This window comes from Gallus gallus, assembly GCF_016699485.2.
Source record: "Gallus gallus isolate bGalGal1 chromosome 31 unlocalized genomic scaffold, bGalGal1.mat.broiler.GRCg7b 31_unloc1, whole genome shotgun sequence".
NCBI classification, from domain to species: Eukaryota; Metazoa; Chordata; class Aves; order Galliformes; family Phasianidae; genus Gallus; species Gallus gallus.
The window spans coordinates 1-23679 of NW_024095945.1; the positions used below are offsets into that span (position 1 = coordinate 1).

At 53.9% G+C, this 23679-nt stretch overlaps 2 protein-coding genes and 2 long non-coding RNA genes across 4 annotated transcripts; 3 read left to right on the forward strand and 1 right to left on the reverse strand.

Annotated features, from left to right (window-relative positions):
- The first annotated feature begins 2382 nt into the window (after positions 1–2382).
- Positions 2383–3968, forward strand: LOC100857409. Its single transcript, XR_005843343.1, has 4 exons — positions 2383–2490; positions 2607–2886; positions 2968–3281; positions 3402–3968. It is a non-coding gene; the product is annotated as a platelet glycoprotein VI-like (long non-coding RNA).
- A 4522-nt stretch (positions 3969–8490) lies between these two features.
- LOC101751016 (platelet glycoprotein VI-like) lies at positions 8491–10106 on the reverse strand (the record flags this gene model as incomplete). Its single annotated transcript, XM_040656687.1, has 5 exons — positions 8491–8698; positions 9066–9103; positions 9200–9343; positions 9456–9770; positions 9851–10106. Coding segments are annotated over 5 exons (891 nt in total), but the record flags the coding sequence as incomplete, so codon positions are not given.
- Positions 10107–13699: 3593 nt separating this feature from the next.
- LOC121108668 lies at positions 13700–15012 on the forward strand. The gene is made up of 3 exons (XR_005843344.2): positions 13700–13865; positions 14527–14619; positions 14924–15012. It is a non-coding gene; the product is annotated as an uncharacterized LOC121108668 (long non-coding RNA).
- A 437-nt stretch (positions 15013–15449) lies between these two features.
- LOC100857302 (T-cell-interacting, activating receptor on myeloid cells protein 1-like) lies at positions 15450–16337 on the forward strand (the record flags this gene model as incomplete). Its single annotated transcript, XM_025146125.2, is given in 5 exon segments — positions 15450–15471; positions 15545–15580; positions 15698–15967; positions 16049–16288; positions 16291–16337. Coding segments are annotated over 5 exon segments (615 nt in total), but the record flags the coding sequence as incomplete, so codon positions are not given.
- Positions 16338–23679: the final 7342 nt, after the last annotated feature.

Genomic DNA, 23679 nt, shown 5'->3' on the forward strand with positions numbered 1-23679 from the left:
TACAGCACAGAAGTCACAGGATCAGGCTCTGTCAGCTCTCTCTCTCTCTCTGGTAGCACACGCGAGGTGGTGTGCGTCCAAGCATGCGCCTTCATTCAGTAGGACCTTTCGCTGTTTGGAATCTTTCTCTCTCCTTGTTTTATTTGATTTATTACCCTCAATTTCATTAGATTGTATTATATTGTGTTATCTTGCATTCTGATATCACAGTCGGTAAAGTAAGCTTTCCTCCTTAGATCATTGCCGCTGTTCCATTCTCATTCCCCCTCTGAGCCCAGGTCCTGTTCCCCTACTCCTTTCCCTTTTCCCTTCTCATTTTTTTTGCGAGCTATTGGGCCCACGGTCCTATGGGCATAGATTGATCTAGATTGATCTAAGAGCTCCATGGCATGGGATTAGCCATAAACTGGGGGAGAAGAGAAAGTCTGTGCGTGGGAGGGCTGAGTGTGTGGGGCAGCAGTGAGAGAAGGGCAGGAGAGCTGACTTCCACCTTTTGTGATGAAGAGGAATGCTGGAGAGTTTGTGAGCTCGATGGAGATTATGGAGTCCAGATGGAGGATTTTGTGGGGCTGGATCGAGACTTTTTCGGGCCACAGGGAGATCTGGCAGCTGCATGAAAGAATCTGCAGTCTCGATTGGAGGTTGGGGCTGGATAGAATATTGGGTTGGTTGGAGGCTTTGGGTCTGAATGGAGCCTTGTGGGCCTGGATGCGGAGATTGTGTCTGCCTGTAGAGATCAGAGTTGCATGGAGATTTAGGGCTCGATGGAGGTTTCAGGGGGTGGAGATTTTTGGGGATGGGTGCCATTTAGGCGCTGGATGGTGGATGTGGGGACTGAACAGAGTTTTTTTGGTGGATGGATGGGGCAGATGATTAACAGAGTGATGGGAAGCAGCCCACACAGCTGGGAATCTGTCCTCAAGGACGGGAGAGGAGCAGAGCTGCCAGATGTGTAAGGCCGCTTTGCTCAGGGCACAAGAGCTCTCCATCCCCAGTGAGGCAGTCCGGAAAGGAAGGCAAGAGAGCAGCATGGCTGAAGCGGGACCTGCTGGTCAAAGTGGAGAGCAAGAAGCAGTGCACAGGCAGTGTCAGCAGGGCAGGGAGCCTGGCAGGAGGTGGTGCTGGTGCTGGTCTGTGTGGGGCTGGGGGCAGGAAGGCCAAGGCCCAGCTGTGAACTGGACTTGGTGAGGGGTGCAAGAAGAACGAGGAAGGCTTCGACAGGGCTGTCAACCTGAAAAGGAAAGCCCAGGAGGGCGAACCCATCAGTGAGCAATGCAGGCAGGCTGGAACAACAGACAAGTAGAAGGCTGACTCCTTCATGGTGGTATATGGGTTCTGCACACTGCCTCTGTGTGTCAGTAGATTCAATCAGACTCAAAAATCTGTCTCACATTCTGAGAGCAAGGCAAGGTCCATCCCTTGTTTCCTGTCCTTCTAATTCAGACCGCGGAATGATTTCCTGATCTGATGGGTCTGGCAGCACCACACACCCTCGCTGAGTGCTATTCCGTTCAGCAGGGAATTGGCTCTGCAGGCTGCCAATGGCCCCTGCCAGGATTTCAGCCTTCCATCAGCAGTGTGTTGAATGACAGCCTCTCCTTCTGGGCTGTCAGCAGCGCTGCTCCCAACACAGGCACGCTGTGTGGTTCTGAGCCCAAGGCATTCCCGGTGGGGAAGGGCACACAGTGCCCCTTTTCAGCTCCTCAGGAACAGGGAGCAGCCCAGCACTGGCATTTCCCAGGCAGCCATGGCTTGCCCATTCCTGGGCCTGTCCCAGCATGGAGCTTTCCTGGGGGAGAGCTGAGAGGTCACCTCTGAACCTTTCCGGACCTGTCACGGGCACAGCTTTATCTACATAACTCTGTGACACCAGAGAAGCTGCATTTCTTGATGTCTCCTTTCTGCCAGGTGGTGACTTCAATCATTGCATGAGCGCTCTCATCCTCCTTCTGCACCAGCACTGCAACTCCTCAAAATGGACCATGATTGCTTTCCTCCCTGCATCTCTCTCTCTACGTTCCTTCTCTGCTTCTCTCCAATTTTCTCTCCTTTCTTTTCCTCTCTCTTCCTCATTTTCCTCCCAGTCATCTTTTACTCTTCTCCTGCAGCAGCCATGAACCATGACAGCCCAGGGTTGAGAGCGTGTGGGGCACCTCAACAGACGCAGTGTGCAGAGTGCATCTCTCCACTTGTCGCACCCCAGGGGGCCCCACAGTGCAACCACCCCTGTGTGCTAATATGTCCACATCAGGAGGTGACATCATATCTTCCTGAAAAAGGGGAACTGACAGCAGCTCTCCGGCCACTTCCTTTCCCCTCTGCAGTCTCACTGTCACAAGCTGCTCCTGCCTTATGGCACCATTGCGGCGGCCCTCATTCTCAGTGAGTGACCATGGGGACGTGGTGCCACGGGGTTGGTGGCACAGTGTGAGACCAGGACCGTGTCCCTTGCAGGTTGGTGGCTGGTGGCAGCGAGCAGGGCACAGCAAGGTGAGTATGGGGACAGGGGGAGAATGGGGACAGAGGGAGGGATGCGAGTGGAGGGGGAGAGCAGAGGGGCTGAGAAGGTGTGCAGGGACAAGGCTGACTGCTGTCCCGTGTCCTAGTGCCCCGACCCTCCCTGTCACTGCGCCCCAGCCAGGGGTGTCCCTGGGGGATCCTGTCACCCTGCGCTGCCCCTGCCCCACATGGCTGCCTGGGTCTGGTTGTACCACGAAGAAGGTCGGTCGTACAACAAAGGGAAGAAGAAGGAGCAGGACGCGGCCGCGTTCTTTTTTTTGTTAGCACACTGCAGGAACACGCAGGTCGTTACTGGTGTCAGTACCGGGTGGTCTGAGTCAGCCGAGTTGTCAGTGGAGAGTGACCCCGTGGAGCTGGTGCTGACAGGTGAGGACACTGGGGACAGCAAATGGCTCTGGGTGCTCCCCACAGGACCGTGTCCAACTGCTGTTCCCTCCCCTAATGCAGATCTCAGATATCCCCCATGCAGAATTTCCCTTCACCCTGAGCAACATGTGGGAACTGGGACCAATGTCACCATCAGCTGCTGGAACAAGGACTACGGGGGCCACCTTCCTCTTGCACAAGGATGGGAGCTCAGATCCTATCCAGCGCCAGGAGTCCAGTGGTGGGGGCACAGCCACTTTCACCCTTTTTGGAGTGACCCCAGCTGACAGTGGCATCTACAGGTGCTCCTACCGGCCCCTGGCACTACGCCTTCATGTCCTCACCCCTTGGGGACAGCGTGATGCTGGAGGTGACACCCCCACCTGCACCCCCAGGTAGGTACCTGCCCCCCATGTGTTTGTCCCCAGTGCCACCCATGGTGGCAGTGTCATCACATCCCTTCCCCATGGAGGTGATGCTGGGGATGAACACACCCAAGTACCTGTACCCCACAGGTGCTGAGTTGGTGTCCCGTGGGAACCTGGTGGTGGCAGTGGTGAGGGGCTGCGCTGCTGTCCTCATCTTTGGCCTCGGAGTCTTCTTTGTCATCGATGCCCCAGCCTCTGGATACGGACAGATGAGAGTCTGGGTGGGGAAGGGATTTAATGGCTTTGATCTCCTGTACATCTCCTACACATCTCCCCATCTTTCTCTTCCTCTCCTTCCTTTCTTCTGTAGAATCCACCAGGTGTACCATTGGATCCACAATACATTGCCTATCCATTCCCCAGATGTTCCCTGCCCCCATCCCATCTCCTATAAATCCCCCCATGTTTCCCCTGCCTCCCCTTCCCGGCCCTATAAATTATCTAGTCCCAGTCATCTTGTGCATCAGTGTCCATCCTTTACTGATCCACTATAAATCCAGCCAAGTGATACCTGCATCCACCTCCACCCCCTGCCTATTCTCCCAAATCCGACAAGTTTCATACCCCCTTCATCCCCCATAACCCCACAATTCTCTGGTTCTGTTTTGACTCCAGTGCCTACCCACAAAATGCTGAGGTGGTGAAGTTCCAGATGAGTCTTTAGTCAGGAACCCTGGATCCCAACCTGTCCCATCTGCCCCCCATACTCCACCTGGAACCCAAATCCCCTCACGTGAGGACCCCAGGACTCCCCAAATCATATGACTGCATTTAGACCCCCAGGCCCCAAACTGAAGTCCATGGGGGCACCCACCACTCGACAGCTCCCAGATACTGATGCTAACGTGGGTGCTGGAAGACCCCATTAATGCCTCCCTCACAGGTGTCTCCTTTTTGGGGTGCACTGTGCGAGAGACCCAAATTCCCTGTTTTGGGCTCCCTGATGCTCTGTTTCCCCTCTCAGTGATTCCCAGATCTCACCAAATCTAACCCCCACAAGTCACTGCCAGAGCCCCCATATGCTTCTCAATCACATCAAATCCCTAAATGCTCATCTCTAACCACAACATCCTTTCATTGCCCTCAATCCTTCCCCACCCTTTAATACCGTGGGTGCAGATCCCACAGCTGTGAGCAGAGCGTGTTCCAACACAACTGCTCTCAGCAGTACAGCAGCCTCAGAGCTGCTGCTCACAGCGCTGAGCTGTTCCTTCCCTCTGGGCCATCCCAGCTCTCAGGGCTCCTTCCTTCCCTGCGCTGGCGCTGCTTCTCCTCTCCAAGGGCTGCCCTGCAATTCTGGATGCTTCTGCCCGTTGCTCTGCAGCGTGTGCTCATGGCACTGCGGCCATGGATGCAATGTGCTCCTTGTGCACAGCAGAGCCATCGCTCTCGCACTGCGGGAACCTCACCTCAGGAATTCCTCACATGGGCACTCTGCTCCACACAAGTGCAGTGGAACAACAAAACCCATTTTCTGACAGGTTTTCTTTGCTTGCTACCTCTCAAACATTTGCAAGACAAGGCTCTTGCCAGAACAACAGAGGCTGCAATGCACGAGATGCCGTGAGATAACCGGACAGCCTTTGTGTGTCCACCAATGGCACTGCTTCACCCGCAAGCACCTTTCTGGTACAGACACATTTCTGACCACGTGGCATTGTGAACTCACTTCTTTACATCCTTGCGATGCTGCAGCTGCCCACCAGCGGGCACAGAGGGATGCCCAGAGAAGCTGCATTTCTTGCTGTCTCCTTTTGGCCTGGTGGAGACTTCAGGGATTGGATGAGCGCTCTCATCCCCCCTTCTGCTCCAGCACTGCAGCTCCTCAAAACGGAACACGATTGCTTTTCTCCTTCCATCTCTCTCTCTCTTACGTTCCTTCTCTGCTTCTCTCCATTTCCTCTCTTTTCTTTCTTTTTCTTTCTCTCCCTCATTTACATCCCGGTCATCTTTACTCTTCTCCTGCAGCAGCCATAACCTCAATTTCCTTGGAGGTGGCAGAGAAGGCAATAACACCAGTGCCAAAGTATCCTTTCTCTGTATTGCGCATTCATTGTTACTTATTGTAAGTCCCCTAATTTCAGTGCAGGGCAGTTGATTGGCTGATGGTGCACTGTTCATAAATGGTCTTCTGTTCCTCTGAGTCAGTGTCTGACTCTGTTGCCCTGGAGAGCCCAGGCAAGCACGGACTGCCTATTTGGGGCACTGTGCAGAAAGTGTGGTGTGTGCTGGGGGACACCATGCCAGGGGACACACTCACAGCCCTTTGGGACAGTGTGTGACAGCCCAGGGTTGAGAGCGTGTGGGACAACTCAACAGTCACAGTGTGCAGTGTGCACCTCTCCACTTGTCCCACCCCAGAGGGACCCCCCAGTGCAGCCATCCATATGGCTAATATCGCCTCATCAGGAGGTGACATCACAGCAATCCTGTCCCAAAAGGGAACTGACAGCAGCTTTCTGTCCACTCTCTGTCCCCACTGCAGTCTCGCTGTCCCCAGGCTGCTCCTGCCTCATGGCACCAATGGCGGTGGCTCTGTGAGAGGTAGATTGTGTTTTTGCAGTGGAAATTTCCAGTATTTCTGTATGTAGCCCCGGATAAGTGGCCTTTCCCAAAGAAAGTTGCTGAACAGAGTAAAGTTGAGAGTGGGGAGTTACGACCTGGGTAGGATTGGCACAGGCACTAGGGTAAAGGTGAGAGTCAAAACGAGTGACAGCATTGTCCTCGTATCGCTATAAAAAGTCCAGAACATACCCCAAGACAATGGGTTGGTAACAGACTTTGTATGGAAGAGTAACAAAGCTATGGAAGTGTAACATAGCTTTGGAAGCGTAATGAAGCTATGCAAGTGTAACATAGCGACAGCGTCAGAAGACTGTGAGCATGAGATGCTCAACCAATGAGTGCGGGGAGGCTTTTACCTGCGTCGGACCCAGAGTGCATAACGGAATGGATTTCACCTCCTGGTTGCATCATTTCTCCCTGATCAGTAGGGGGCATGCGCCCATTACTGCAATAAGGACAAACTGCTCATCAAAGAGACCTTGACCTGACTAAAACTGTTGATCTTGTGCGTGTTTCTCACACCCTTTCCCCTTTTTGATGCAGGTGAACCCCTCAAGAGTGCAAAGGCCAATGAGGCCTGCGTGATGTGACCTCAAATCCCAAACGGCCCTTTCACCCCCTGTCACAGAATTTTCTAGATAGATCTGTGCTCGTCACAGGGGGGGCAGTAGGCTCGCGGGTCCCCCTGGCTTCCTGAGGAAAAAAAAAAAAAAACGGAGCAGCAGCAACAATCTAAGAAGGAGAACGTATTTTACTAACTACGATGTTGGTATGCAAGATGACACAATATAATACAATCTATTTGGGAGTAAGGATAATAAATCAAATGAAATGAGTGAGAGCGAAAGAGCGATAGAGGGAGAGAGAGAGAGAGTGAGAGAGTTTCCGAAACCGAAAGCCTTACTTGATGAAGGCGCCCGGCTCCATGCTGTGACAGGCCTGAGAAGGGCCAAGCCATGGCTGCCTGGGAAATGCCAGTGCTGGGCTGCTCCCCTGTTCCTGAGGAGCTGAAAAAGGCTCTGTGTGCCCTTCCCCAGTGGGAACGCCTTGGGCTCAGAACCACACAGTGTGCGCTGTGTTGGGAGCAGCGCTGCTGACAGCCCAGAAGGAGAGGCTGTCATTCAGCACGCTGCTGATGGAAGGCTGAAATCCTGGCAGGAACCATTGGCAGCCCTGCAGAGCCAATTCACTGCTGAATGGAATAGCACTCAGTGAGGGTGTGTGGTGTTTTTAGGTCCATCAGATCAGGAAATGATTCTGCGGTCTGAATTAGAAGGACAGGAACAAGGGATGGACCTTGACTTGCTCTCAGAATGTGAGCCAGCATTTCGCGGATTCATGGCCTGTAGATGACTTGTTTCTTTTCCTCTCCTCTCTTCTCCTCTCCTCTCCTCTCCTCTCCTCTCCTCTCCTCTCCTCTCTCTCCTCTCCTCTCCTCCTCCTCCTCTCCTCTCCTCTCCTCTCCTCTCCTCTCCTCTCCTCTCCTCTCCTCTCCTCTCCTCTCCTCTCCTCTCCTCTCCTCTCCAACCCCTCAACCCCTCACTCTTCTTCTCTCTCTCTTTTTTTTTTTTTTTTTTTTCCTGTGTTACCATTTCACTTTTTTTTTTGTGGTTTGGAGACGGTTTGCACCAGTACATTGGCCATCCGTTCATCTGTCCTTCTCTGGCTGGATCTCCTGCTCCTGGGGCTGCATTTTCCCCAAGAATTTGGGGAATTTTTCACAAAAGTTTGGACAAATACATACAGAAATGATATTCTACCAGAAATGATGACAAAAACGTTTGGAAATGGGAAATCTCCTCCCAGAGGTTGGTGAAAACCCTTCAGATCCAAGCATTATCCCCAAAAGAAGGAATGAAAACCTTCAGAGGTAGAGGAAGGGTAAAACTTTCAGAAATAGAATTCTCCCTCACAAAGCAGAATGAACACTTTGGAATCAGAATTCTCATCCAGGAATGTGGGATAAAACTCTCCAGAAATGGGAATCCTGCCCAACACCACGGTGGGTCGGGTGCTGGTTTGGGATGTGGAGCTGGAGATGCGCACACGGGAGGGACATGTGTGTGCTGTGGGGACAGACGAGGTGCTGATGTGGGGCACATGGTGAGGACACACGTTCACAGTGAGACACGAATAGTGCAGGCACAGGGAGCAGATGTGCACCGTCCCTCCGAGTGGGTTTGGAGGGAGGTGAATCTTTCTCTGCCTCCTGAGTCGCACCTCTCCCAGTCAGCTGGGGTGGATACCACATGGAGTCAGCCAAGGCTCGGAGCAGGAATACACATCCATTTGTGGAGAGCTTCTCTTTGAAATCAAATGCCTCCAAAGCAATGCTTTGGAACAAAGAGCTGTCCACAAAGTGTTGCTGGTCCACTCATGCGTTCCTTACCAGTCTCAGAAAGCATGCTAAGGACACACACATGCACTACTGTGCACATATACTGGTGTACACACGTGGCAACGCACAGACACAAAGGAACGGAGTTAATCAGGAGTGCACATCTGTGTACAACTGTTGTGCACATGTGATGGTGCACACGCAGGTAACATATGAACACCTGCAGTGGTACCTGTATGCAGTGCTCACGTGATGGTGAGCACACATACACAAGTGCACTGTGCATGCTGGAAGCACATGTGTGCATACAACACACACGTGTTTGTGCACACGTATGGAGGCATCAGTGGTGCCCCCCAACGGCCACCTCGGTGTAGATAACAGAGGGCTGAGTGGCGGCAGGGGAGCTGGGGGGCTGTGTGCTGGGGGTCACAGCTTGCAGCTCCAAGTAGGTCAGACCCTCGCTGTCACTGGAAGGCACCTGGGGACACAGTAGGAATGCAGAGTGCCACCATGGGGGTCCCAATATGATCTGAGAGGGACACCCCACGGGTGATGTTTGGGGTTCCTACTACATGGCGTGAAAGAGCCCATGGGTCTGAGGGGTGTTTAAGGATCAGAGGGGTCAGGGGGATCAGGGGGCTCAGATCTGGGTCCAGGGTGTTTCCTTGATGCAGATTTGGAGTTCCTCGTGGGCTGAGTTTGGGGTGTGCTTAACATTAGGGCAAAGCATGAGAGGGTTGGGAGTCCCCTGGGGTCCCCATGGACAGAGTTTGGGGCTCTATGTGGGACTTGGAGCACTTCAAGGGTCAGACTGGGATTTGGTGCTCCCTGACCCAGTCACTTACCTGGAACTCCATGGCCTCAGGCTTTTTGGGGGGGGCACCTGTGTCAAAACACGGAGGGGAATGAGATTATGGGGGAGCCTGAGGGACGTTTGAGGGGATCTACTGAGAAATAAGGACATTTAACCCTTCCCCACCGGGGCTCTCATCTCTCTGTGTCCGATGTCTGCTGCGGGCAGAGAGGAGGAAGAAGATGATAAGGACGAGGATGAAGACAAAGGCAGCAGTGCAGCCCCCAATCACTACCACCACCAGGTTCCCATGAGAACTGCCTGCAGCACCTGTGGGGTCGGAATGTGTGGGTTATCACATCCCCAGCCACCACCTCCATGGGGACGGGAGGTGACACAGCCACTCATGGGTGGCACAGGTGTACCCCCATGGGGTTGAGACCCACCTGGGGTGCAGCTGTGGGTGTCACCTCCAGCATCACGCTGTCCCCAAGGGGTGAGGACATGGAGGCGTAGCGCCAGGGGCGGTAGGAGCACCTGTAGGTGCCACTGTCAGCTGGGGTCACCCCAAAGAGGGTGAAAGTGGCTGTGCCCCCACCACTGGAGTTCTGGCGCTGGATAGGGGCTGAGGTCCCATCCTTGTGCAGGAGGAAGGTGGCCCCATAGTCCTTGTTCCAGCAGCGGATGGTGACATTGGTCCCTGTTCCCACATGTTGCTCAGGGTGAAGGGAAATGCTGGATGGGGGGTATCTGACATCTGCATGAGGGAGGGGACAGCAGTAGGACACGGTCCTGTGGGGAGCAGCCAGAGCCATTTGCTGTCTCCAGTGTCCTCACCTGTCAGCACCAGCTCCACGGGGTCACTCTTCACTGACACCTCGGCTGACTCAGACACCCGGTACTGACACTGATAACAACCTGCGTGTTCCTGCAGTGTGCTAACAAAGGAGAACTCGGCCGCGTCCTGCTCCTTCTTCTTCCTCTTGGCGTATGACAAACGTCCTTCCCGATATAGCCTGACCCAGGCAGCCAGCCGGGGCAGGTGGCAGCGCAGGGTGACAGTGTCCCCCAGGGACCCCCCCTGGCTGGGGTGCAGTGACAGGGAGGGTCGGGGCACTAGGACAGGGGACAGCAGTCAGCCTTGTCCCTGAACACCATCCTCAGCCCCTCTGCTCTCCCCCTCCACTCGCACCCCTCCCTCTGTCCCCATTCTCCCCCTGTCCCCATACTCACCTTGCTGTGCCCTGCTTGCTGCCACCAGCCACCAACCTGCAAGGGACACGGTTCAGGTCCCACACTGGGCCACCAACCCCCGTGGCACCACGTCCCCATGGTCACTCACCGAGAATGAGGTTCACCGCCATTGGTGCCATGAGGCAGGAGCAGCTTGTGGACAGTGAGACTGCAGAGGGAAAGGAAGTGGCCAGAGCCCTGCTGTCAGTTCCCCTTTCTTTTCAGGATGATATGATGTCATCTCCTGATGTGGTCATATTAGTACATAGGGGTGGTTGCACTGTGGGGCCCCTCTGGGGAGGGACAAGTGGAGAGATGCACTCTGCACACTGCGCCTGTTGAGGTGCCCCACACGCTCTCATCCCTGGGCAGTCATGGATCATGGCTGCTGCAGGAGAAGCTTCAAAGAGGACTTTGGGGAAATGAGGAAAAGAGTGGAAAAGAAAGGAGAGAAATTGGAGAGAAGCAGAGAAGAAACGTAAGAGAGAGAGATGCAGGGAGGAAAGCAATCCTGGTCCATTTTGAGGAGTTGCAGTGCTGGTGCAGAAGGGGGGATGAGAGCGCTCACGCAATGATTGAAGTCACCACCTGGCAGAAAGGAGACATCAAGAAATGCAGCTTCTCTGGTGTCACAGAGTTATGTAGATAAGCTGTGCCCGTGACAGGTCCGGAAATGTCTGGAGGTAACCTCTCAGCTCTACCCCAGGAAGGCTCCATGCTGGGACAGGCCCGAGCAGGGCCAAGCCATGGCTGCCTGGAAATGCCAGTGCTGGGCTGCTCCCCTGTTCCTGAGGAGCTGAAAAGGGGCACTGTGTGCCCTCCCCACCGGGAATGCCTTAGGCTCAGAACCGCACAGTGTGTGCTGTGTTGGGAGCAGCGCTGCTGACAGCCCAGAAGGAGAGGCTGTCATTCAACGCACTGCTGATGGAAGGCTGAAATCCTGGCAGGGGCCATTGGCAGCCCTGCAGAGCCAATTCACTTCTCTGAACGGAATAGCAGTCAGCGAGAGTATGTGGTGCTGCCAGACCCATCAGATCAGGAAATGATTCTGCTGTCTGAATGAGAAGGACAGGAACAAGGGATGGACCTTGCCTTGCTCTCAGAATGTGGGACAGCATTTTTGAGTCTGATTGAATCTACTGACACACAGAGGCAGTGTGCAGAACCCATATACCCCATGAAGGAGTCTGCCTTCTCCTTGTCTGTTGTTTCCAGCCTGCCTGCATTGCTCACTGATGGGTTTGCCCTCCTGGGCTTTCCTTTTCAGGTTGACAGCCCTGTCGAAGCCTTCCTTGTTCTTCTTTGCACCCCTCACCACGTCCAGTTCCAGCTGGGCCTTGGCCTTCCTGCCCCCAGCCCCACACAGACCAGCACCCACACCACCCTCCTGCCACGCTCCTGGCCCTGGCTGGCACTGCCTGTGCATCTGCTTCTTGCTCTCCACTTTGACCAGCAGGTCCCGCTTCAGGCATGCTGCTCTCTTGCCTTCCTTTCCAGACTGCCTGCACTGGGGATGGAGAGCTCTTGTGCCCTGAGCAAAGCGGCCTTACACATCTGGCAGCTCTGCTCCTCTCCCTGTCCTTGAGGACAGATTCCCAGCTGTGTGGGCTGCTTCCCATCACTCTGTTACTCATCTGCCCATCCATCCACCCAAAAAAACTCTGTTCAGTCCCCACATCCACCATCCAGCCCCATAAATGTCACCCATCCCCAAAAATCTCCATCCCCTCTGAAACCTCCATCCAGCCCCTAAATCTCCATGCCACTCTGATCTCTACAGGCAGACACAATCTCTGCATCCAGGCCCACAAGGCTGCATTCAGACTCAAAGCCTCCAACCAACCCAACATTTCTATCCAGCCCCAAACCTCCATCGAGACTGCAGATCTTTCATGCAGCTCCCAGATCTCCCTGTGGCCCGAAAAAGTCTCCATCCAGCCCCACAAAATCCTCCATCTGGACTCCATAATCTCCATCGAGCTCACAAACTCTCCAGCATTTCCTCTTTCATCACCAAAGGGGGAAGTCAGCTCTCCTGCCCTTTCTCTCACTGCTGCTCCCACACACAGCCCTCCCACGCACAGATTTTCTCTTCTCCCCCAGTTTATGGCTAATCCCTATGCCATGGAGCTATTTAGATCAATCTAGATCAATCTATGCCCAATAGGCCCGTGGGCCCAGTGGCTCGCAAAAAAATGAGAAGGGAAAAGGGAAAGGAGTAGGGGAACAGGACTCAGAGAGGGAATGAGAATGGAACAGCGGCAATGATCTAAGGAGGAAAGCTTACTTTACTGACTGTGATATCAGAATGCAAGATAACACAATATAATACAATCTAATTGAAATTGAGGGTAATAAATCAAATAAAACAAGAGAGAGAAAGATTCCAACACCGAAAGGCCTACTTGAATGAAGGCGCATGGCTTGGAAGCACACCGAGCCCTCTGCATGGCTACCAGAGAGAGAGAGAGAGCCGACAGAGCCCGATCCCGTGACTTCTGTGCCGTATCTTTCTTCTCTGACCGTGAGGTCGTCTGGGATATGCAGTTCTTCTTCTCTTTTGAGAAGCAGGTATTTGGAAGGTTGTCAATCCACAGAACTGGAGTATTAACGCTTTAATTGCCCGTGCTGTCCATGCTGTTATGATGTGGAATACCAACAGCAAAATTACAAAACGATGACATGCTCCACTCCATCCTTTCTGCTTTTAGCATCACTTTGGGGGTGGTGAGCAACTGCTATGTGCAACATTTCTTTATAACTCTCTACACATAAATAAACACATGTAGACATATACTATAAGCATTACTGTTTTTTCTCTCTTCCTGTTTTCTCTTAGCACATAGATTTTATCTTGACCCAAAGTTGTGGCATTTTATTCTGAGTCTCTTCGGAATCCCACTGGGAGGGGTCACTGAGAATAAAAGCTGTGTGGTGCTGAGCTGCTGCCGGGCGACAGCACCGCAGTCCTTGTGGTGCCCAACGTGGGGCCTGAAGGGTGCAGATCCCCACAGCTGTGAGCAGAGCGTGTTCCAACACAACTGCTCTCAGCAGTACAGCAGCCTCAGAGCTGCTGCTCACAGCGCTGAGCTGTTCCTTCCCTCTGGGCCATTACAGCTCTCAGGGCTCTTTCTTTCCCTGCGCTGGCACTGCTTCTCCTCTCCGAAGGCTGTCCTGCAATTCTGCATGCTTCTACCCTCTTGTCCAGTGATTTTTTTTTTCCTGGATATTTCAGCAGTGTTTTTGTTCCATACTGCTTCCCCAGCAGCTCAGCACTGCATTGCCTGATGTGCCCACTGAACCACAGGTGAATTTCCACCTCAAGGGGAGCAACCAATAGCACCTACCAACTTGTGCTAAAGGGAAAGGCTGCAGCATGTGTGTATCTATACCACAAACTGGAAATTAGAAGAAGCAAAGCCCAGATCAGAAGCCCAGCGGGTGCTATTTCCTGGCACCGGATGCAGATACCGGCAGGTCTGTCACAAAGCAAGAAGTGGCTCTGGGGTTTGTCATTTTGGGGACAGTCTTGTGAACTTGTGATCTATGGACGGGGAAAATAGCAGCGTGGACTTCAGGCATTCTGCAAGTGGTTTTTCTCCTGCTGAGAGGCATGATGGTGAGAGTTGGTTTGGGTGTTGGGTGCTCACTGCTAACTTGGTTTGGGGGTTTCTTGATTCATTGTTTTCCCCAAGAAACACCAGGAATGTTGGCTGAGTTATGGGCTGATCCTGGTTTGTAGTGGGGACAGGAGGAAGGAAGGGATGGGGAAGAAGGAAGCCTGCAAGTGTCCGGAGGTGGGATGGATGTACATCAAAAATCAGCCCTCATCAGGAAACCCGATGTGAGGAACTGGAAGTTGAATCTGAAATGGTGATAATGCAGCCTGGGTCCTGGTGGGATGAGCTCCACACAGACCCACTTGCTGCCAAGCGCCATCTGCTCTACCCTGGGATCATTTCATAAGGTATGGGGTCTGTGAAGCTCCCACGCCATGCTCTTGAGGACCTGCAGAGCCTCCACCACCTCCACAACAGCACATGCAGGGGGTGTCCTTCTCCCCCTGCCCATCCACCCTCCAGCAGGAGCCCAGCCCATGGGTGCCTGCTGCCATCACCTCCTTCCACCAGCTCCTTCCCCACGGGGAACCACTGCAGCAACTGGTTAGGATCCACAGACCCCCAGAACTGGGGGAAACACAGCAGCCATCAACTTCTGAATCAACGTTGCGCGGGAACCACGATAGAAGATCTGTTTTTAAACAATGGGGACTCTTCCAGCTCCCACCATCTGCCCACGCTGGCACCAGGTCTTCCTGAAAGCCACTGCTCTGGGGCTGCTGCTGCTACTGCTGACTGCGCTCGCCGTGCAGGGTGAGTGACAAGCTTGTAACCACATCCACCGCATAGAAACCACAGCTTCTCAGAGCAGAAATCTGGTCCTTTTCCCCCAGAGTGCTATCTGGGCTTTGTGTCGGGCTGGGGAGGACCGCCAGTGCTTCACCCAACGTGGGCAGAAGATGCAAGCAATTTTCTATGCTTTCAGCTGGCTTCACTAATTGAGGGCAACCACAACCAGAATAGATTGGCACAAAAGCTGGAGGGTCCAACCCCATCTCTGCTTGCTTCCCATGGCTTTGTCCCCACACAAGCACATCTCACCCACTTTCTGCCTTAGAGTTTCTTGGAAAGCAACACCACATCCAAGCACTCCCCAGCACAGCGCTGAGATGCGGGGAGGAATGGGGTGGAGCCGTGTGTGACCTCTTCCCTTCTGCAGTATCTTTACCGATCCACCAGGGGCAGCAACCTGGAAGGACCACGGAGGAGCAGCTGCTGAGGGAAGCTGTAGGGAAGGAGCCTGGGATGGGGGATAGCACTGGAGGTTGTGGGGACGTATGGGTGGGGGGGGGGGATCTTGGGGAGCACATTTTTTGGAGCACTCGACAGATGTGCGGGGTGGGGAACAGAGAGGCAGTCTCCCTGGGGGTTCCCACAGGGCTGCGGGTCACTTGTGTGACGGTGTCACACAAGTGCCGTCCCATTGTAGGCCACATGGTGCAAAAACTTGGGGATCACAATTTTCACACAGGGAGTGACATAATGGAATCATGTCCCAAGGGGAACAGACAGTGGTTCTCCAGCCACTCCCTGTCCCCACTGCACTCTCACTGTCCCCACGCTGCTCCTGCCTCATGGCGCCAATGGCGGTGGCCCTCATCCTTGGTGAGTGACAATGCGGACGTGGTGCCACAGGGGTTGGTGGCGCAGTGTGGGACCAGGACCGTGTCCCTTGCAGGTTGGTGGCTGGTGACAACGAGCAGGGCACTGCAACGTGAGTATGGGAGAATGGGGAGAGAGGGAGGGGCGTGTGGTCAGGGTGACAGCAGAGGGGCTGAGGATGGTGTTCAGGGACAAGGCTGACTGCTGTCCCCTGTCCTAGTGCCCCGACCCTCCCTGTCACTGCACTCCAGCCAGGGGGTGTCCCTGGGGGACACTGTCACCCTGCGCTGCCACCTACCTCAGCCAGCTGCCTGGGTTGAGCTCTACCAGGATGGACTTTTGAGATCCTACAAGGACATGGACAAGCATCAGGTCATGGCTGAGTTCTCCTTGGTTTGTGTAAAGCTGGAAGATGCAATGAAGTATTGGTGCCAGTACCGGGTTTTGGAGCCACCGGGAGTATCAGAGAAGAGTGTCCCCATCGAATTGGTGGTGACAGGTGAGGGTTATGGGGCAAGCAGATGGGCCTGGGCATTCTCCACAGGGCCATGTCCTATCTCTGTTATCTCCCTGCATTCAGATCATCGATATTCCCCACCTAACATTTCCATCAGCCACGAAGAAATTGTGGAAGTGGGGACCAATGTCACCATCCAGTGCTGCAATCAGGGCTATGGGGGCATCATCTTCTTGCACAAGGACGGGCACTCAGCCCCTCTCCAGCACAGGGACCCCCGTGGCGGGGGCACAGCCACCTTCACCCTCTTTGGGGTGACCCCAGCTGACAGTGGCACCTACAGGTGCTCCTATCACCCCAAGGCCTCCTCTTTGTGTCCTCACCCCTTGGGGACAGCGTAACGCTGGAGGTGACACCCACACCAGCACCTCCAGGTAGGTACCCACACCCCATTTGCTTGTCCCCAGTGCCGCCCATGGGTGGCAGTGTCATCACATCCCTTCCCCATGGAGGTGATGCTGGGGATGAACACACCCAAGTACCTGTACCCCACAGGTGCTGAGTTGGTGTCCCGTGGGAACCTGGTGGTGGCAGTGGTGAGGGGCTGCGCTGCTGTCCTCATCTTTGGCCTCGGCGTCTTCTTTGTCATCGATGCCCGCAGCCTCTGGATACGGAGAGATGAGAGTCTGGGTGGGAAGGGATTTAATGGCATTGATCTCCTGTACATCTCCTACACATCTCCCCAGTTTCCCCTTCCACTCCTTCCTTTCCTCTGTAGAATCCACCAGGTGTACCATTGGATCCACTGTAGGTTGCCTATCCATTCCCTCCCTGCCCCCATCTTGCCTTTGAGAATGCTAACCCCTCTATGAAGCGCCTGCTGGCTACACTCCCAGAAGATGCTGGGGTTGGAGAAATGTTGGATCTTGCTAGTAGGGCAGAGCAACAGCGTAGTGGGCAAGTTATGGCAAATGCCATGGCACAAGCCATCCAACCCACTGCGAGGCTGCTTGCAGCAGCTGTGACGAGAATAAGTGGGAAGGATGGAGGGCAGAAACCGGGGATATGTTTCCGCTGAGGGCAGAAAGGACATTTTCACTGTGCCGGTCGCACCAAGGTCTGGTGTGAGCAGTGGCATGGCAAGATCAGCGTGTAAATTTGGTATCAGATGCCTTATACGTGGTAGGAGTAGTGCTACATATAGTGCAAGCTTTGATTAAGCTCCCCCAGGACCCAAGACTAGCTCAACTCTTCTTGCAGGTTAAGCGGGCAAGAGATGATCGCTCTGTGCCTTGTAGCATCCTGCATATCAGGAGTCACCTAGGGACCCAGGGTCTAGGAGAGGGCAACGCTTGTGCTGATGCACTTGTCAGTCCACTACTACATGCCCCGCAGGATTCCTTTCAGGCTGCAAGAAGCAGCCATAACATGTTCCATCAGTCGGCTAAGGCACTGAGGCACCAGTTCGGCCTGACAGGTACAGAAGCAAAGGGCATTGTGCGGGCATGCTCTCAGGGTTCACAGCACGGGGTCTAGCCTAGGTCTAGGAGTTAATCCAAAGGGTTTACAAGCCTATGAGATTTGGCAGATGGATGTCACTCATGTGCCAGAATTTGGGAGGTTAAAGAATGTACATGTATCCATTGATACCTTTCTAGAATGCTGTGGGCTACGGCACAGGCTGGTGAAAAGGCAGCCCATGTGGTGAGGCATTTGACAGCTTGCTTTGCAGTCATGGGTGTGCCTCAGGAGATAAAAACGGATCATGGTCCGGTGTACACGGGAGGTTGGGTTCACAGGTTCTTGCAGATGTGGGGGGTAGTGCAGATGGTGTGCTGATAATCGAGCCTTGTTTACTGTAATGCTCGCAAAGAAATGGTTCAAGATGTGATTCATACTACCTGGCTTGTGCAAAAAGAAAAAGGGGAAACTGTAGGAGAGTGGCTCAGGGAGCAAGAATTTGTGAGCTCGAGTGCTATGTGCACAGCCCAGGCTATGAGACCTTGAAGCTGTCAAAGCAGGAAGAAGAACAAAGGCTTCAGTTAAGATAAGGGGGTAGCCAGCCTCAGAAGAGATCAAGACAGAGGAATGAAAAGAACTGTGAAAAAAGCTGTGTGATGATTAATGCTGTACAAATAGCTAGCGAGCAAGACGCGTGATTTCTGTGTGCTAACCAATTATCAGATGCCGTGTGTACCCTGTATTTCTATATAAGTATGGGCTGATTCTGGCAATAAAACCCCTTTAGAAGTTTCCACCATTACTTCTGTGAAGATGCGTGGATTCATTCAGGCCGCCTTCCTCGAGTTCGCCATCCTGGGCTTTCCTTTTCAGGTTGACAGCCCTGTCGAAGCCTTCCTTGTTCTTCTTTGCACCCCTCACCACGTCCAGTTCCAGCTGGGCCTTGGCCTTCCTGCCCCCAGCCCCACACAGACTTCCTTTCCGGACTGCCTGCACAGGGGATGGAGAGCTCTTGTGCCCTGAGCAAAGCGGCCTTACACATCTGGCAGCTCTGCTCCTCTCCCTGTCCTTGAGGACAGATTCCCAGCTGTGTGGGCTGCTTTCCATCACTCTGTTGCTCATCCATCCATCCATCCGTCCAGCATCCATCCATCCATCCATCCATCCATCCATCCATCCTCCTGCTGGATCTCCTGCTGCTGGGGCTGCACCTCCTGATCCAGTACGGACATAATAAATTCAAGCCACCTTCTGCCTGTCAGTCTCTCCATCTTCCCACCTGTTGGCCCTTCTATCCACCCACACACCTGAACTATGTTTCCTAGTATCTATCTGTCCTTCCAAAACCAATACCTCCACTCACCCCCAAAATCTCCAACCAGACCCTAAAATCCTGCAATCGACCCCCAGAATCTCTGTACTGACCCCAAAACTTCCATTCATCCCAATGATCTCCACCCATTCCCAAAACCTCCATCTCACACCAAACTCCGCATCTAGCTCCACAATCTCCATCCAGCCACCCCTAATCCTTCAAGCAGTCCCAACATCCACACCCCAAACCACCCTCCACACACAGCCCTCCAAAAGTTCAATGAACCCCAGGACCTTCAGCCATAAAAATCATTATCCAACTCAAAAAGCTCCATTTAGTCCACACATCCACCATCCAGCCCCATCAATGTCACCCATCCCCCAGAATCTCTATATACTCTGTAACCTGTATCCAACCCCTAAATCTCGATGCAACTCTGATCTCTACAGGCAGACCCAGTCTCTACATGCAGGCCCCCAGACTCCATTCAACCACCAAATCCATCATTCAAACCCCTAAACCCCATCTACACCAAAACCACCATCCACCCCACAAAGCCTCAAACCAACCCCACATTTCTATCCATCCCTGAACTCCATTAGACTGCAGATCCTTCATGCAGCTGCCAGATCTCCCTGTGGCCCCACAGGTCTCCTTCCAGCTCCCCACAATCCTCTGTCTGGCCTCCATAATCTCCATCGAGCTCACAAACTCTCCAGCATTTCCCTTCTCCCCCACTTTCTGGAAAACCCCACAACCCTCTGTCCTGTTCCCAACCATCACCCAAAGGCATTTTCCCTCCACACCACAAATCCTGCCCCAAAACCACTGTGGGATGGGGGCTGGTTTCGCTTCTGGAGATGGAGATGCGCCGTGGGGAGCACACGGAAGGACACGTGGGTGCTGTGGGGACAGATGTGGTGCAGGCACAGGGCACGTGTTGATGACATGCATGTGCTGTGGAGGCACACCTGTAGTGCAGACCCCGGGGCCACATGCTAAGGACACACATGAGCAGCAGTGTGTACAGCTGGTGGTGCACACATACGGCATCGCACAGACACACACAGAAGCACAGAGTTCAGCGTGTCCCACACGTGTGTTTGTACACCTGTTGTGCACATGGGATGGTGCACACCCGTTTAATACACATCCACGTGTTCACACGCACAGGTACATGGCTGTAATTCACACGTGATGGTGAGCACACCGAGCACACCAGCACTGTGCACCCTTGAAGTCCATGTGTGCACACAACACACCCGTGTTTGCGTACACGTCTGGGGGCATCAGCGGGGTCCCCGCGTGCCCACCTCGGCGTAGATAATGGGGGGTTCAGGGGTGGTAGAAGAGCCACGGGGGTGGGTGCTGGGGGTCACAGCTTGCAGCTGGGCGTAGGTCAGACCCTCGCTGTCACCGGGGGACACCTGGGGACACAGGGACAGCAGTGTGACCATGGGATCCCAACATGCCTGAGGGGATGATGGCACTGTACAATGGGTGGGGGGCTGTCCAGGAGAAGGGGGTTGGGATTATGGGGTGGTGTAGATTTTGGGAAGCTGTGGCTGTGACACTGGGGTTCCCTGTGAGTGGTGTTTGGGGTCGCATTCTCGTTTGAGGGTGCCAATTGAGTCTGGGGATGTTTAAGGCTTGGAGCATGCGAGGGGGCTTCAGTTTGGGGTGTGGGGCATCCCCATGGTGGAGATTTGGAGGCCCCAGGGATGGCATTGCTGTTATGCACAACATCATTGGAATCCATAAAAGGGTTCACTATGGGCAGGGTTTGGGGTTCCCTGTTGAGCTCTGGGTGAGGGGCAATGGGGCATGTTGGGGTTAGGGTCTCCTGACCCAGACACTGACCTGGAACTGCACAGCCTCCGGCTTCTGGAGGTGGCACCTGAGTCAGAGGGACAGGAAAATGTTGGGATTATGGAGGGCGCAAACAACACCAGTGGGGATCTATAGGCGATCTATGGGGGATCAAAGCCATTTAATCCCTTGCCCACCAGGCCTCAAATCACTCTGCATTTGTCTTCTCTGGGCAACAAGGAGCAAAGAGACAGTGAGGACGATGATGATGACAATGGCAGCAGCACAGGCCCCCGCCACTGCTGCCACCAGGTTCCTGCTGGGACTCCCATTGACACCTGTGGGGTCAAAGTGCATTAGGTGTCCCCATACATAGCCCTCACCACAGTGGATGAGGGATGCAGTGACGCTGTCAGTCATGGGTGAGAAGGGGAGCGCCAAATGGGGGCTCAGACCTACGTGGTGGTGCAGGTCTGGGAATCACTTCCAGGATCACATTATCCCCAAGGGGTGAGAACAGAAGGCAGCAGCCCCCGATGCGGTAGGAGCACCTATAGGTACCACTGTCAGCTGGGGTCACCCGAAAGAGGGTGAAGGTGGCAGTGCCCCCATCATCGGGTTCCTGGTGCTGGATAGGGGCTGAGTGCCCAGCCTTGTGCAGGAGGAAGGCGGCCCCATACTTCTTGTTCCAGCACTGGATGGTGATGTTGCTCCCCATCTCCACATGCTCTCTGGGCTCAGGGAAATGCCAGGTGGGGGATACCTGTGATCTGAGCTCAGAGAGGTAACAGAGATGGAACACAGCCCTGTGGGATCAGCCCAGGGCCATCTGCTTTCCTCAAGTGTCCTCACCTGTCACCAACAGCTTCACGGGGTCACTCTTCTGCGATGTCCCTGCAGGCTCCAACCCTGGTACTGGCACTGATATCTCACTGCATCTTCCTGCTTAATTCCAGTCAAGGAGAACTCAGCCACGTCCTGCTCCTGGTCCATTTCTTTTTTGGATCTCCACTTTCCCTCCCAGTACAGCTCAACCCAGGCAGCCGGCCGGGGCAGGTGGCACCGCAGGGTGACAGTGTCCCCCAGGGACACCCCCTGGCTGGAGTGCAGTGACAGGGAGGGTCGGGGCACTAGGACAGGGGACAGCAGTCAGCCTTGTCCCTGCACACCCTCCTCAGCCCCTCTGCTGGCCCCCTGACCATGCTCCCCTCCCTCCGTCCCAGTTCTCCCCCTGTCCCCATACTCACATTGCTGTGCCCTGCTCGCTGCCACCAGCCACCAACCTGCAAGGGACACAGTCCTGGTCCCACACTGGGCCACCAACCCCCGTGGCACCACGTCCCCATTGTCACTCACCGAGGATGAGGGCCACCTCCATTGGTGCCATGAGGCAGGAGCAGCATGGGGACAGTGAGACAGCTGCAGAGAAAGGAAGTGGCCAAGAGCAGCTTTCCGTTTCCAGGGAGAAGAAGTGACATGATGTCACCTCCTCAGTGTTGCAATTGCGGTCCCCAAGGGGTAGTGTGTTTGGGGATTGGCCATGGACTGCCATGCATAGAGGTGCGACTACAGTCCCTGTTGGGGTGCCCTACACAGACTGTCAAATTTTAGCTGCCTGCAAAGCGTTGCCAGAGCGTGGCAGTGAATGGTGTTCTCCAAGGGGTCATGGTTTAGTAATGTTATTACTGGTATTCCACATTATAACATCATGGACAGCATGGGTAATTAAAGGGTTAATACTTCAGTTCTGTGGATTGACAACCTTCCAGATACCTGCTTCTCAGAAGAGAAGAAGAACTGCATATCCCTGAGGACCTCACGGTCAGAGAAGGAAGATACGGCACAGAAGTCACGGGATCGGGCTCTTACCGCTCTCCCCTCTCTCTGGTAGCCACGCAGAGGGCTGGGTGTGCTTCCAAGCCGTGCGCCTTCATTCAAGTAGGCCTTTCATTTTCAGAAACCTTATCTCACTTATTTCATTTGATTTATTACTCTCAATTACAATTAGATTGTACTATATTGTGTTATCTTGCATTCCGATATCACAGTCAGTAAAATAAGTTTTCCTCCTTTGACCGTTGACTCTGCTCCATTCTCTTTCCCTCTCTGAGCCCAGGTCCTGTTCCTCTACCCCTTTCCCTTCTCCATTCCAATTTTTTGGGAACCAAGGGGCCCACTGGCCTACAGCCCCCCAGTCACGGGCATAGATTGATCTGGATCGACCTAGATAGCTCCATGATATAGGGGTTTGCCATAAACTGGGGAAGAAGAGGAAGTTTGTGTGTGGGAGGACTGTGTGTGGGAGCAGCAGTGAGGGGAAGGGCAGGAGAGCTGACTTCCCCCTTTTGGTGGTGGAAGGGGAAATACTGGAGAGTTTGTGAGCTCAGTGGATATTATGGAGTCCAGATGGAGGATTCTGTGGGGTTGGATGTAAAACTTTTGGGGCCACAGGGAGATCTGGCAGCTGCATGAAAGATCTGCAGTCTTCTCGATGGAGGTTTTGGGCTGGATAGAAATGTGGGGTTGGTTGGACGCATTGGATCTTAGAGGAGGATTTTGGGGTGGATGGAGGTTTTGGTGTAGATGGGGTATTACGGTATGAATGATGGATTTTGTGGCTGAACTGAGTCCTGTGGGCCTGGATGTAGAGATTGTGTCTGGCTGTACAGAGGTTGGTGTCGATTTAGGGGCAGGTTGGAGGTTTCAGAGGGGATGGAGATTTTGGGGTGAGTGAGATTTATGTGGCTGGATGGTGGATGTGGGGACTGAATGGAGTTTTTTTGGGTGGATGGATGGATGGATGGATGGATGGATGGATGGATGGATGGATGGATGGATGGGCAGATGAGTAACAGTGATGGGAAGCAGCCCACACAGCTGGGAATCTGTCCTCAAGGACAGGGAGAGGAGCAGAGCTGTCAGATGTGTAAGGCCGCTTTGCTCAGGGCACAAGAGCTCTCCATCCCCAGTGCAGGCAGTCCAGAAAGGAAGGCAAGAGAGCAGCATGGCTGAAGCGGGACCTGCTGGTCAAAGTGGAGAGCAAGAAGCAGATGCACAGGCAGTGTCAGCAGGGCCAGGGAGCCTGGCAGGAGGGTGGTGCTGGTGCTGGTCTGTGTGGGGCTGGGGGCAGGAAGGCCAAGGCCCAGCTGGAACTGGGCGTGGTGAGGGG